Below are 16,721 nucleotides of genomic sequence, written 5' to 3' on the forward strand. Positions count from 1 at the left end.
GAGATTCCATGGAGTAGCATTGGAAAAGAGAGCCCGTGCCAAAATAGCAAAGGTCACGAAAGAAAAAAAAATAATGGCTACATTTTGAGACGACAAAATCAGCGGAGGTGTAAGCTTACTTCTTAACAAAGCTCGAAGTCAACAGTTTCGATTTCCTTGGCTACTGTAAACGAATATGACTCTACAGATATTGAATACTCACCATATATCCCTGATCTGACCCAGCCGTCTATTTTTGATGCAAAAGTGGAAGCTGATTTAAAGGGTAAAATATTTAACAGCGACGATTTTATAGTGGTATAGGAGCTTTAATCAGTCATTCTGAGAAATGTGTGGGAATAGAGGGTGAATATAATAATCACAATTTTTAATTTATAACCCTTTTTATTAAGTATGTCGAATCAACTTTTATGGAGTACTCTTCAGTACAAAGCAAAATTCAAAATTCCACCTACTTTGTGATTCTCCAACATTAGTTGGTGTGTGATGACTGTAACATTCAAAATCCATTCTCCACATTACCAAGAGAATCTCATGTTATTTCAAAGTAATCATAAGGAAGGCAGGGGTAATATACTGTACATATTTTTGAAATAATTCTAGTAATATCAATAGCTCCAATTAGAATTATTTGAAAAAAAATTTATTATTTATAATACTTGAATACTATTATTATTTTTAACAAGTTAAAACCGGCATATTCTTAGTTGATTAATAATAGATAGACTATTTTAGGAATACATCAATAAATTAGACCATTCTGTGAAGGAATGAGGCTTGGGAACAGATATTTTTGCCGCGTCATGTTTCCATTTCTTTATCTATGATCATTTTTCACATTATTAGGATGTCATATATTAAACAAACCGTTCCTTACTTCTAAAATATATTTAATGGAAAATGTTATAATACATATCATTCAATCACTCTTATTATGATGATGTTGTGATACAGGTTATTTAAAAAGTATTAAATCAAAAAGAAGTGATAATAAATTGGTACTCGTAATTTATAATTTGTATCTCATAAAGATTCATATTTACTTTATTCAATTATATCTAATTTCAACTATCTAATTCAATTATAAATAAAAAAGAAATAATTCAGTTCTCAGCTTTAAGTTAAACGACAAATTGACCTATTAATTCGTTTCCAACCAAATTAAAGGATGCTTTCTATTCAATAAACGTTTTGGTTTCCAAATTGAGTAACACAATTAAAGGTAGTCATGAATGAAGAATTTAAATTCAATCGAAGCAAAAATTTCATATAAAATTTGGTACAAAAGCGAAACTTTTTGAAATTCAACATTTCTTGTGAATGCAACAAAGACTGGGGAGGGTTGATAGTTTGGGAGCTTTTTTACATTTTCAAATTTGCCACCTAAATTTGTTGGGGTAGACGTAGCAACTCAGAATCCCACTTAAATTGGTGACTAGACGCTAAACCCATCTGCATCTGTCGTGAAACAGCCTTAAATAAACATCGTGTGGGAAAATTTCAAACAGATATTGACAAGAAATTTGAAAATAAACGTGAAAAAGAGCAATTTTTAAACGGTACAATAATCGTTAACGAATATGTGGAATTATAGTTTATCGTCACTTTGTTTCTCGTGATGTGTATGAAAATCAGTTCCTCAAATTCAACAAAAAAGGAGATACATTAAAGAATCTTGAAATTTCTGTGTAGTTTGAAATTTTTCTTTGGTTTTGTTTTTTTAAAAATTAGTAGTTTGCTTTATTGAAATTGAGACTGTTTAATGCAAATGTTATTCGTACCTGTATGGTGTATAGTTATTTTCAAAATCTCTTTCATGTTGATGATTTGCGAGTACTTTTAAGCTCATTGAAAAATGTATCAACCCTCTCTAGTCTCTATCAACTTTGGTATCAATACAAACTTCTGATGAATAATTAGGAATTGGAAGGTATCAGTAATATTTTGAGTTTCTAGCATCGATTCAAACTATTTTATCAATGAGAACCGATTTATTTACAGAAAATATTAGATAAGTTTTTAAATATTACGTTTCATTATACCAATTACAGAAAACTGTATTCAAAATTGTATTTGAATACAGACAAACATAACTTCAAATATCTTTTCTCAACCAAAGTTCATGTTTGGCAATAGTGCTGTAGAATTTTTTGGTATTGGGTTTATCGAGATTGTTCTGCCTTCTGTTGTCACTATTATTTATTGCTAAAAATCCAAATTCCGGATTATTGCTACTTTTGCATTTGGATCAAAGAGGGCAGGACAATAATAAAATTGAATTAAAATAATGAAATAACCTAAAACTATTCCAAAAATTTATCCATTATTCCAAGTATTTATGTGAAATGCAATCAATATTGCAATACATATTATTCAGAAGCAAGTTATTTCTTTTGCTTCATGCCAAAATAATAGTTTTTTATTTGCGATATTTTCTTTCAATGAGATATTTCAGTAATATTTTTATGACATAAGATCTTTACTTTCAGATACAGAACGTCTATTTAATTGTTCAGAGGACGAGGGCTTAACGCAACTGGCCGCAAACAACAAGATTCCTTCACTCATACTACAACATCAGTACTTCTCTTCAATCTCTGACATTAGCTTCATCAAGTATAAGTATCATGAGGAAAGTACGATACATGTTTACACTTTTTATGATGACGCGTTAGGGTATAATAAATGGTATAGTGGGACCGGAAGGAATCGGAATTACGCGCATACAATGTATACACTACTGTAAGTACTAGATTGGTAGATGTGTCGAAAATGAGGCGTCTATATTCACCCAAGCTCCTGCTTGGTAGCGCTAGCGCTGAGAGATCACACCAACGAGAAACTCATTGATAGTAAGTTATATCTCATCTTTCTCTTGGGGCTAAATCTAAATTATCCATGATCATTGTGCTAACTGTTTTTGTAAAAATGTAATCCCCTACATATCAATGAAATATTGAACATTATGATGAAATGAATTACAAATCAGGTCGAACTTAAAAGTTCCTCATTGATAATCCTCCTTTTGGTAGAATACAATTGAAGTGTCGATGAAAATTACAAACAATCAAATTTTAAGTTTGAAATTCTAAGCTATTGAAATAACGATTGGTCTACGAATCCAACAAGAGTCTTGTCGAAGCACTGCCACCTCAATGAATAACTGAAGACGCTAGTTTTAGTAGTAAGTGCAACGTGCAAAATCTGCTACGTTGAATACGAAGCCTTTATCCACATTTTATAGGACTGTGGGAGAGTACGGATCCTCAGAGCATAACACCTGGAAGCATATAATATAAGAGACAAAGATATCTGTCAGATAGGTAAATCTCAGATTCTAAATTTTCTAAAACGGGAGGGATCCATAGATCAACTATACACACTGAAGATACATACATACATATGTGTATTTCACTGTAGTATAATGAAACTGTTGCTATGAATGATTCAATCTGGAAGTTGATGAATGCTAATTTGGGATAAATGTTCGACGTCTGAACTTCATTTAATCCCATCTATCTTTAATAATAATAAATATACCATTTATTGTTTGGATTTGCCGCTTCGTTAACTCTTTTATACTTTGGATAATATTTGAATACATTCATAACATGAATGTTTTGTTATTGTATGATGAAAATCTAAACAATGAGCTGAAATCGTACATCAAAAAATTGAATTGTTGGAGAGAAACAATGTGAATGATTTTTATAATGTTGTTAATACAGTTAAAGCCACAATTTTAAAAACAAATACCTGGATGAACAATGTACACAGCAGTTTTTGAAAATATACCTCAATGAACAAAGCTTCAAACGTGTTAGTTCCTATAATCAATGCATATTTTACGAATTAAACGGATAACTGGTTCCAAATTTTCAAATGAACTTGAGACACGAAGTAACGTAAGTTAAATTCTTTTTATTATAAATGAATGATGTACAATAGATAATTAAGCGATATGTTACGTAAAAAATCATGATAATTGTCAAATCATATATACCAGTCTGTCTTATTCTAACAATCTAAATTTTTGTTACTAATAATAAGTGTATGAAATATTTTTCAATAATTCATACTTCAAATACAAAAATCGAACTTAATATTAATAAAAAAGCTTCTCATTATTTTCTGTAAGTGTCTGAAGCTTCTTCTTCTTTTTTCAAAGCTTGAATTAGAACGATGGAAAGCACGATATTAAGGACCTGTAACAAAAAAGTGGATTAATAAGTGGATTTCCACCATTTCAATTTCATTAAAAAAGCAAGCTTTACCTGGAATTCACGATTTGAGTGTTTATTTTAATTTTGTGTTCATGTAAATCTAGGATGCCAAGTGACCAAATTTGACTCGGAATAATAAAAAAAAGAACATGTTCACGTATTTAGTACAAATATTTATTGTAGCCTTCAAGTAGGCAGTTTTTGAGTCGATACTAGCATGCAAACACTCAATAATTTTCCTTACAATAATTGTTAGCCGTACATAATTATAAGGAAAAATAATATTTGGTAAAGACCATGAAAAAGCGAATATTTTATAAGTCGCCATCAATCCAATATGAAGTTTACGTCTTATTCTCAGAATAATATTATATAACTATCACAAGGTATGTCTATAAAGAAAAACTTCATACATATAAATTTCCTACAGTGCGATAACTAATACAATATAATTTAAACAGTAAAATCCATTTTTACAAAGATTCTGGGACAATTTCTTGTAATAAATCAACATTATCATCGATGGAATGAGCAATATGTATGTATTGAATAGTGGTTGCATGGGTAAGACTCAATATGCTCAAAATGTGAATATCTGGTCAGATATCATAGGTTTAACCTTTGTTTATGGATATAAATTTGATAGTGGAAAAATATTTGAGTATTCAAAATATAACCATACAAAGTAACACTCGAAAATAGCTTAAGTTATCCAAAAAAAAAAAAATTTAATTTCAAATTTTGCAGATAACGACTTCAAACACCCTCCATTACTACTATTAAATTTGTCCCAACAAAGTTCTGACCTAGAGGAACAAACATACATAGAAAATGAAATTAACATTATTAACATATTCATTTTGGAGGATGATGTCTTCGATTGACGTGACTGTTGCTATGATTCTGGGTCAATTATGAATCTCCACAACAAGGACTGTGTTCAATCGACTTGTTGCCATTCTGGATTTTTCAACATGTTTGTAACCTGCTAAGTAAAGTAGAGTAAATTTCATAGCTGCTAGTTATTTTCTTGAATTTGTACTATAATACTATGAAAAAATGACTATAGAAGAACAGATTAAGTCACGTCCATATTACACACTGGAATTGTATATCCTCGGTAGTTTAATGGTCAGTATCATTTAACCAACAGAGAGTTTCACGTTAAAAATAATGAAAGCACGGCGGCATCATACCCCGTAAATGCTGGAGTTCCGCAAGGGTCAGTTTTATCTTCCCAACAAATTTTAAGAGCCAACAAAATTTTACCATATTTTCAAAACAATAAACTAGCCATAAATGCCCCAAAAACCAAGTTGCTCAGACCTATAGCTAGGAAAAGCAGCATATTGCAATCACAGCCAAACATTAACGGTCAAACTATCCTGCCAAGCAGAACCCTAAAATACCTAGGGTACATTGTGCAAAGAAACACAAATGATAAAGCCCACATCGCTAGACAAGTACAAAAAGCTGAGATTGCAATGGGCAGACTTCAACCTCTCATTTGTAAACACAGTAAACTCACCATACAAATAAACTTTTATTATACAAACAAATCATCAGAACCATTTTAACAGATGCAATCCCAGTCTACTACACAAGTACTAAATAAAATCTCCGCACTCTGTAGTTGGTCCAAAATCAGTGCCTTCGTATGGCTATTCATCATTCCTGGTACACAAAACTGCCCAGAAACTCGTGGTTTATGACATAACTGACATACGCACTGTCCGAGATTTCGTAACAAAAATTCCAACAAACTTTTACAATTATTGTCTGCCAAAAGATCTTCGAGAAAATCTCAACGCCACAAAACGCGCAGGAGATATCCACGACAGTGGGTGTAGGCTTCTGCATTGTTCATTGATAGTTTGGTTGGCAAAATCTTCCAACTTCAATTAATACCAAAAGTATCGTAAATTAAATCTTCCACATATCAATACGAATTATAATCAACGTCACTCTACTCGAAAAGATCCCAATCGATATTTAAAACATAGTTTTTCAGTCGCTTTCGAGGGATATTTCAGCCAAAAGACTTTGAGAGTCACGAATATATACCAAGAAAAATTAAATGAACCTACATCAAATTTGTGGGTAATGCCTCGTTCTAAGGAACCACAACATTGCATCAAGACGTATACATGACATCTACGGATCGCTAGAACATGAGTCAACATATTTATTTGTTAATCTAGTAGATGAAATTAACTAGGGAATTAAAACAGACATAAGACATTTTTATTAATAATAACTGGACTGGTATGAGTTACGCTATCCACCAACATCTCTTGAAAGAAATGCTTCACACAAAGCAATGCTATTTCAGTTATTCTCGTTATATGATATGGATCGTTCAAATTATATAAAATTCTTCACAAATATTCGAATTCCATTTTATGAACTAGACTCCAAATTGCTAACAAATACCACTTTAAATAATTCAGAGTATTTATACATAAGCGCAAATTCTATTAGTAAAATTTTGTTAATACTGGCGTTTAACACATGGATGCACATATCAACGAACAATGAATTCATTAATGATCTTCCAGTAGTCCGTTTCGAACAAATTTAACTATACGATTATTTTTACAGTTCATTTAATTCCGGATCAATTAAAGTTCTATTCAATCAAGTACGTTGACATATCCGATATTTGATTTTCGCATGTTCTATATGGAATGGTCCAAATAACAATGATTAATTGTATTTGTTATAATTCATGACGAATATTTATTGGCAATAAAAAATATATAAACTTCTGTAGATTTATTGTACTGCGGTTCATCTAGAGTAGTAGAAATATTTTAAAAAAATTGGTTATTGTACATTCAATAAATTCACTCTCTCTTAATTATCTCTTTTGTATTATATTCTATAATATAAGAATTTCTTATTGAGGTATTCGTGACTCTAATTTAAGTATTCACGTGTAATTTTTATTACGGATGTTCGCGAAATATCAAGTTCCCTGGATATTTGTCTAGTACTCAAGAGTGGATCGTCTTCTAACAGGACACAAACATCTAAAGATTTGTTTTCAGTTGATGCAGTTTTTCTGCGGCCTGATTTGGTTAAATCTTTTACTGAACCAGTTTCGTTAAACCTTTTTACTAATTTACTGACAGTAGATCTTGTTATGGGATTTGGGTTATGATATAAACATATTACACGTTTCTTGTTGACTTCAACGCCTAACACCACATCCTAATGTCATTAAAATATCAATTCGTTCAATCCATTGTGACTTTCAATAAAATTCGACTATAATAATTTATTGAAACGTCAAATTTGTTATTGCAGCAGTCATAGCCACCTAAATGTTTTATTTTCACTTCGGAGGAGATCACGCAAATGTAGCTATAACTCCGAAATTATGGCATTTAGGTATATAGGGAATATTGGATGAGAAATAATAAGTATTTCTTGAGGATTTCATGAAGCGGAAAATATACAAGGTGATCCAGTTGAAATAACAATGTTTATTATTTTTCCGCAAAAAGGAGACATCTGACAACAATGCAAATACCACCATATCACTGGTTTATTATACGGCCTCAAAGTCTTTGTATTGTTTTTATAACCTGTTCACATTATTTTCTATAGAGACAATTTTCAAGAAAGCCTTTTTATTTGCTTGCGCCAGGAAATCAAACATTCCAAAAACTAACATATGATATATAGATGACTTTTTAGTAGCCGCAGTGATTAGTAGTAGAAGTAGTAAATGATACGATGCCATAGTGAAGACATAGAGATAGTAAAAAGTGAACCAAACGGCGTATTTAAATAAATTAGTGTAAAGTATTAGTGATTAGCTTAGTGAATAGTGTAGTGTTGTGAACAGTTTAGACCAAAATTATGAAAGATACACCGTGTGTATAAATTCACAACTCCTTAACCACTTAGAAAATGAGATATCAAAAAGCCTGATATACGTGTTTTGTTTGTTATTTTCTCATTTCTAACCCAATCACAAAATCATATTTCGAAATTGACGGATTTTCATTCAAATTTTCATATTCCCATCAAAAACCCCAAGTGTTGTAAATCCGTAAGGAATGTAGGTAGAATTGAAGGAGTAGAATTAGAGAATAATGTCACCTTTTTAAAATTGAATACAAATGAATAAATATTTTATAGTGCAGAAATTCTCAATACCGGAGCTTTAAAACTCGATTAGTTTCTGAAAAAATGATCTTTAAATGGTATTTTCTTATAATAGAAATTTCAAAATTTTTGTTAAAAGGAAAATATAGCGATTATAATAAATGGAAATCCGAGAGAGAGATATCTGGCTAATATGATGAGTGAGCAAGTACCTCCTACTCCAATCCATTATTTTATTTCCAAGGTTCATTTTGCAGAGCGGTCTTTCATTTCCGTATTGCAAAATAATACATAACAATCGTCGGATACGATTATAACCATCAAACACATAGAAGTTCGTTTTTGGTATGTAGACTCTACTGCACGGTACTTAATGAATCATTTGAAGAGAATCATTTCTTTTTACATTGTGCATTATGATATAGGACCTATATTTAGTCTCTAGTGATCAAAACGTCAATAAAGAGCTTATTTTTCTTTGTTGTCTTCGGACAGATTATGTTGAATGTGTGAAATGGATTTGCTTCACTTCTGCCCTTAGCTTATCTAATTTTTTTCTTCTCCAAAGTAAGACAGGTATAATTAGTGTATTTGAGTTTATAGAACCATATTTGGAATTTGAGAAATCTTGTAAACGTTTTTGATTGCAACTCAATACATACAATACATCGCAAAACTCAATGAAACTTAAGATATTGGATATTTTTTCAGGTACTTGGCTTCGCCTCTTGCACTAAATTGCATGAGAAGTTTAATGTCACCAATAACATTAATATCGTTACAAACAAGTTCGCAAAATGGTTCTATAGGTTGGCCTTGTCCAGCTACTATTAAATTTAGAAAATTCGGCGAATTCGCACGGCGCTTTTCTGGAGGCTTCTTTCACAGTTTTTATAAATGGTAGACGCGTCTTTGATGTTTCCTTTTGAAACTTTTTATTCTAGCAGGTGGTTTATTTACAGTATTCTTTCTAAAAATAATTTCTAAGAAAGTATGTTAATTTATTCCTTTTTGTTCCATAACTTTGTAGAATTTTATTCAGGTATATAAATGGCTTATGTAAACGCATTTCGTTAGTTCTAAATCAATGATTTATTAAAAATGATGTATAGTGTGTCAATAAATAAAGAATGTTTATTAATTCACCCCATGAATAGAAAGAGTATGAATAAATACGAGAAACGTTACAATATGTCTTTGACACGACTTCCAAGTACACAAAATATTGACATACATAGAACTGACATGGATTATTACAAATAAGCAAAAATTTTGACAACCAGTTACACGGATTAACTTGAAAATAATCAGGGTGATCTATTGGAAATTACAAAACTCAAGTGAAAATAAAACATATTCTTGAGAATACATGTTTAAATTATAAAATAATTAACTCTGTTTATAGACCTTGCTATGCGTTTTTCCAGTTTAGTTTCAATTTCAAGTCTGTCAACACCAATAAGATATTTCATTGAAACTGTGTTGAATTTTGAGCAATGAGAACTACATTTTATCCATTTTCCAGCGGTTGTATTTTTAAGTTAATTAACTTATTTCTACTCGAAAAATATATTAATAAAGATTATTTAAAACAATTAAATAGCCGAACTAATATTAAATTGAATATATATCATAAATGTTTTATTATATTTGACATGCAATTTACCATGAATTTTAATTTCGTTAAATTATATGAAGTCACAAATGATACGGTTTGTTTGAATATCAATTTACTGACGTTGTTTTAAAATATGGACTTACACATCATTAATTTATTGTTCAATTATCGACATTGTTGATGATCAACGACAAGCGTTATTCACAATGGTATTATATAATCAATTGATTTTTCTAATTTCAATTTTATCTTCTTTTTTAGATGACGCCATCTGAAAGTTCTTCGTTCTGTATTCATTATATAGCGAAAGTTGCGTTTTGAGTGTTCCATGTAGTGTAAGAAAACTTTAACTTCCTAAAATGTGACTCTAGCCACTTCAATGAGTTCGAATCACTTCGATGATTTTGCATAACCTTAAATTTTTTAATTTCTGAAATTATTTGTTTTATCCGAAGTTTTGCCTGAATTAATGGATAGCAATGAATGATGATGAAAAAGAAAACATCAGCGATGAAAAGTTAATCGAGTCCAGGCCACCTGATCTCACCGAAGAAAGCAATGCGGTCGTTCTTAATTCGTGCAAGGTACGAAAAACAGTACGAACTCTTTATGAAGTGGTGTCACCAGAAAAAGGTGAAAAACCCAACGGAAAACGTAGTCATTCCCGATGATAACAAGTACTCTCGCAATAAAACAAGATGTCCACATCAAAAAATATCCAAAACTCATCAATTTCCTGAAGAAACAAAACAAAGGGTACACTGCAAAAAAATCAAAAATTCAAACCAGAGAAAATATAATAGAATTCTTGTTACATTCTTATGCGTTGTCTAAAAAATGTTGTGTACGCCGCGGCTGAAATACTACTTTGTTGGACTCGTCTGTTGCTCGCCTCGCTTCGCTCATCTCGCAATTTCCAGACTCGTCCAACAAAGTAGCACTTTGTTGTCATACAAATAACTATTTTATCGCGATAGACACAAGCACAGATAGAAACCCGTTAGAAACCTATTTCTCATACTGTACTGTGAAGTCGACTTTACAGTACTAATTTGAGTCTGGAAAATGTCACTTTACGGTATCCTTGTACTTTACAGTTTACTCAAATTATCTCAATCCCATTTGAAATAATTAGAAATAAAAAATCAATTAACATCAATAACTGAACTTTTATTCTAATTTTTGAATATTAACAGTAATGGTTTAACTACCAGAAACATTTATTGTAGAAATTACTGGATGTACTTCTTTATTTTTAATAATGCTGGAAGATATGTGGTTCTGGTTTAACACTTGTATAAAAGCTTCATCCCCTTGTATCATTATTGCTATTTCCTTTTTGCTCTTCACGGATTCTTCCACATATTTTTCTGCAAGTGATAAACTCTTCCATCAACCATGCCGTTTTAAAAAATTGATATTAGCCCCAGCGTTAGCCAACAGCGTTGACGAAGTCCTTATGCAATTTCTGGTGTACTTTTCTGGATGCTCAAGATTGAGGAATTCAGTAATTTTTTTAGGCGCTCTGCAAACAGTGTGTATTCCAGCTCTTTGACCTTCGCATTCTCCTTGTGTGTAGCCTACCAAAAGTGCTTTTAGTGAAAAGTATTTTCGCAAATTTTTATATTTTATGAGCACATTCAAATATTGCACCACATTGCTGTTGATAACAGTAAAAACCCATCGAACATGTGTTTTTGTGTGATTATTACGAACCACTAACTGAACAGGTATCCTCTACATCGTCTGCTTCTAAATTATCGACTCCGACAACCTCCGGCAATGCCAATTAATGCGATAACTTTCAAATAGTCCTTGTCTCATGCGACCCTCATAAATGTTTCAACTTCTAACATAACATAAATAACTATTTCTATGGTCTGAGGGTCTGTTAATTTGATATATAATAAATATGCTGTCGTTGAATATATGTTTGACGTATAGTTGTTATGGTATGACAACTATAAAAACTTTTCCTCAAAGTTATTAGATAAACATATCAATATACATTTGATGTAGCTAATTTGACTTAGTTTCTCTTGCTCCAAATGTTTAAAGAGAGGCTGTCAATTGCAAGCTATACTATGATTTGTGTGTTTTTTTGGCATGGTGACCTGCAGTGATTCCAAGCAGTGATAAGAGACAGATGAGAACGATTTTTACTTCACGAGCAAGGAGATGTAGATAGAAATTATTAATATGGGTGGGTGCAAATCGCGATAACTTTGTAGGAATGGGATATTCATTTATAATCCTGAAGTATCCTGTGTAAATACATGCTTTGAAGGGGAATCTATGAGTTGTGATTTGAATGGACTTCGCAATAGATACCAGGAATTGATTTTTCTGGAAATTAACCATTGAGTTTATCAGATGATAAATAACAGAAAAAGAAAATAATAGAACTATGGTCAAACGTTTATCAATAGGTTTCTACAAATTTTTTTTGTCATATAATATAAGTAATGAACACTTTTAGAACATATGATAGTCAGTAGAATCAAAAACTAGTGTTGTAGTAAACATTCCATCCATTCGTTTATTTTCATTTCTATAATTTGATCTATTTCTGAAAGTATGATGCATAATGGACTATTCGAGAGGATTTCAGCATTTCGTACTTTCATTTTATTCATGGAAAAAAATTACGCCTAGTACAATTAGTTACATCATCTTCACCGCAAACTACGCGTTTCTTTACATTGATCTAAAATTTTAATAGTGATACTGACTAACAAACCAATCTTCACAATAATATATCCACTTGTAAAATGTTCCTTGACTTAACTAGAAGACACTAATGTTTCTCGATATACCTACCAAATCAACTCAATCTAATGTAAAAACCAGAAAATACTTTCCAGACGAAACAAATATAATTTTATTTTGAAAACTTCGGGAAATTCTTCGAAGATGTACTTGAGAAAAGGGGTGGTATAATATAAACATCGTATCTCAAATCCATCTTAAGCAATAATTTTTTTATAAGAAAAAACAAGATTTACCTCCACAACACTAATTTCAGAATCCTCATTTATCTCCCGGCAGCTTTGGGTATAAAGAAAGCAGTATCGTGATTGAAATCCGTACACAATAATGAAGTTGACACTGCCGGAAGTATCTTAGCATCACATTGTATTTCCAAGACTTTGTACCCCCGTAAAGAATAACATAAAGCCTTATGGAGATTAGCGAATGGGGTTTTACTGTAATTGCATTCAAGAATAGATTTTGGACTTAAAACTTAATTATACTATCTCCAGATCTCTACTAGGGTTTTATTTGTGTGATTATTGTCAAATTATCTAGTAAAATCCTATTATTCATAAAATACAATTAATATTGAGTTAAAAAGTGGGTTTTTTATCTATTAAATTAATTAATGTACGGAGTTTTAGCACTCACGATCTAGAGGCCGAAAATTGAGTGTCAATCAACATTATCGTATTGAGAAGCTTCGACAATACTATTTACAGAGTAGTAAGACAAACCGGGACTTAAATAGAGATACAGTGTTTTGGAATGAAACGTAGATTGATACAGACCGCGTAGTTAAATATGGTTAGGTTGATGATTTCAAATATTGTGTCTTAATACTTCCTATTAAAGATGAAAACGGGTAATAACTCATCATGCTGGTAGTAAAATCAATATTCTCTATTTTTTTCATTATTTGGTTGAATCGATAATAAGAGAAATAGTATATGACTCCACCTATACTCGAACATTTCATTAACAATTTCTTGTGCTTAGTTAATTTCCATATCAAATGAGGAGCTTGGAGGAAGCGGGTAACAAGCCACAATTCAATAAATCTACGAAAAAGTCATAGAGGTAACAAGCCCGACATCTATTTCCAGGCAAATTTGTCAAAGTTTGGCAACGCTGTGTGAAAGATGCGTTCTTGCGTCTAGCTATTTGAAAGTGTTTTATTGGTCAAGCAGGAGACAATGCACATGTGATTAAACATGAAGTCGATATGTTCAGCTGTTATTCAGTGATAGTTTTGCTAGTTCTGTATCGGACTTCAGCTCACAGAATAGTGTAAAGGATTATGTGGAATCAAGTTATGATAGTGGATCTAGTGAAGAAAGTAATATTACAGTATTTATAGAAAACATGTAGCTTATTTCCTTTCAAGCAGGACAGTAGTAAATTTTTCAAGTAAATATTGGCTTATCACCTTATTTTTTACTGTATTTTTTATTTTGATGCTTTTCAGTAACACGAAGGATGGTTGAAACAATTCTAAGATGAAATCAGTAGTGTTTTTCTTCGAGTGAGCGATAGCAACTGGTTATTTAATGTCATATCCCCTCGTAATCTGTGAACGTTTTTTCGAAAAAATATTTCCATGCATTTGTGGCTTGCTTCCTTTTTGTTAATAAGTTTTTGCTTATTTTAAGATCCAAACACATCACGAGGATTAGTTGAAACCTCTGAAAAAAATCCTAAAGTACAGATGAAGTCATCACACACTTATAAAATGGCGAAAAAGATTGAACAGAAATTAAAGCAAAGGCCAATGAACTGAAGAACTCATTCTCAGAATAGAAGTATGGACCAACAGTTGCTACCGTGGCTTGGATTATTTCCTGACTCAAGCTACATGAATATTCTGCCAAATATACTAAAAAAATTGGAAACACAGAAGACAACTGCATCTATTGCCAAATAAAAGTCACACAAGAGCACAACTCATTTCAGTGTCATAAATGGAATGAAATCAGAGAAATAACAGAAATAAAAATAGAAACAACGCTAAAGGAAGAAAACTTAATCTCATTGATGACAGAAAAAAACAAAACTAGATTATAATATATGATATGATTAACATGAAAACGAAGGCAACAGAAGAAGTAACTCTACAGCAAATCAAGTGAAAAACAAGAGGAAAACAAGTACTGGCAGTATCTGGGAGGGAGAAGTCCACGAAGAAGGTTCCAGTTTCTGCAAAAAAAAGATCATCAGAATGTAGAATCCAGAAAAAAGAAAAAGCAAAGAAGCGAAAAAATTTAGGCCACTCCTATGTTAACTGGAAGGGAAAAAAATTTCCTCCTTAGGTGGAATTTCCAATTAGGTGTAGAAGATGTTTAATTGGAGGCCACCGACATATTATACGAAGATAATCTAGAAGACATGAATCCTAACGATGACGAAGGAGAATAGTTTTTTTTAATGTATTTTGTTTGACCTAGTATCTAAGTTGTGAAAGGCAGTAAGCCACATTTTTTTCCAAAAATCACAAAATTTTTTGTTATCTAGTTATATTCTTTTGTTTTGTGATTCATATATAAATGTACTGAATAACATTTTGGTGTATGATGAATAATCACGATTTCAGGATTTGCTTAAAATGTGAAATTTGTAATAACTCAAATTTGTGACTTTGAGACTTCTCACCCTCTTCCTTCAAGCCCCTTAATAGTCTTCTACACAGAGTGTTCCCTAAGTAATTTAAAATGTTGTAGTGGGTGGTTCGCAACTCCATTTTAAGGCAAAAAGTTTTTAAACATATCAGTAATAAGTCTTGTCGTCAATGAGATACAGGGTGTTAAATTGTTTATGATAAATGGGCCCTGATTTCAAGTGAAATTTATTTTTCCTAGTGACGCTAGAAGTAATACAAAAGAACATACTTATCCTAAGTAGCCGTTCAAATACTGTTTTTATTTTAAATATAAAATCTAACGAATAAAACTAATAAGAAAATTTTATCAAACGGATTTTTTGTGTTAACAACTATGCCTGCGTTTACTAATAGTGAAATGGCTACAGAAGTTTACGTTTGTATGCTCAGCGTTATCAAAATAATTGTTTTCCATATTCTGATACGTTTACTTAGATACATTTCGCTTACAAGAGATTGGGAACTTTTGCTAAATCAAAAAATATTATTGGATGACTCCACAATTGGCAAATCAAATTCCTCAATTTATTGACCAACATCCAGAAACGTGTATCAGAAAAATTGCTGATGAAGTGAATGACATACAACAGTTGTAGCACGGTTCCACCTCTTCTTATCAGTTAATACTAAACTAAACTTTCAGTTCTTGTGGAAGATGTACCTCTTATTATTAGAAGGCGAAGGATTGTACCCGATTTCTTGAATAATGTTTCACTAGACCATTGGATCGGACGAGGACACAACCTGGACCTGGACACAATCCTCTGGATATTTTTCTGTAAGGGTACCTAAATTAGTCATTTATACAACCCCACTATCAAACTAGGAAGATCTTCAAGATTGTATCATACAAGGCTGTAATGTTGTTATGTTCTAGTTTTTTTCTAGAGTATTCGGCAATCCATTATATATAAGGTGGATTCTTGCCTTTTGGCTGGAAGTGCATATTTTGAGGGTTTGATCTGAAATATACATGTTTTCCTTTATGTTTAACATAAACGATTCAACAACCTCTATCTTATTAACTACAAGACTTATCTCACATGTTTATAAGAACTTTTTACCTTAAAATAGAGTGAGGAAGCACCTACCTTAGGAAAAACCCTGTATATTATCTTCATAAGTATAAGTTAATATACGGACCTGCCTGGAATGGTGATAAAAGTATCAAATTTGCATGAAATGAACAAATTTTATATTCGAAAGAAGGACGGAAGAGCAAATCCCTTTTGCAAAAAAAGAAAAAACAGCGGCATGCTTTGACGGTCGTAGTGGTCAGGTAAAAGGATTTTAGAGGGATGGAAAACTCATTCAGTCACATGATTTAAAAACGGGCGGATTTCTTGGGTAAATA

At 31.7% G+C, this 16,721-nt stretch overlaps 1 protein-coding gene across 1 annotated transcript in view; it reads right to left on the minus strand.

The window, feature by feature from the left end:
• Nucleotides 1-869: 869 nt before the first annotated feature.
• LOC130447761 (tetraspanin-2A) overlaps nt 870-16,721 on the minus strand; it is a 207,612-nt gene continuing 191,760 nt past the window's right edge. The window contains exon 5 of the mRNA XM_056784748.1: nt 870-4,205. Within this exon, the coding sequence (XP_056640726.1) occupies nt 4,125-4,205 (81 nt within the window). The 3' untranslated portion in view covers nt 870-4,124. The remainder of the gene's footprint in view (nt 4,206-16,721) is intronic.

Source organism: Diorhabda sublineata, chromosome 8 (genome assembly GCF_026230105.1).
Source record: "Diorhabda sublineata isolate icDioSubl1.1 chromosome 8, icDioSubl1.1, whole genome shotgun sequence".
NCBI lineage: Eukaryota > Metazoa > Arthropoda > Insecta > Coleoptera > Chrysomelidae > Diorhabda > Diorhabda sublineata.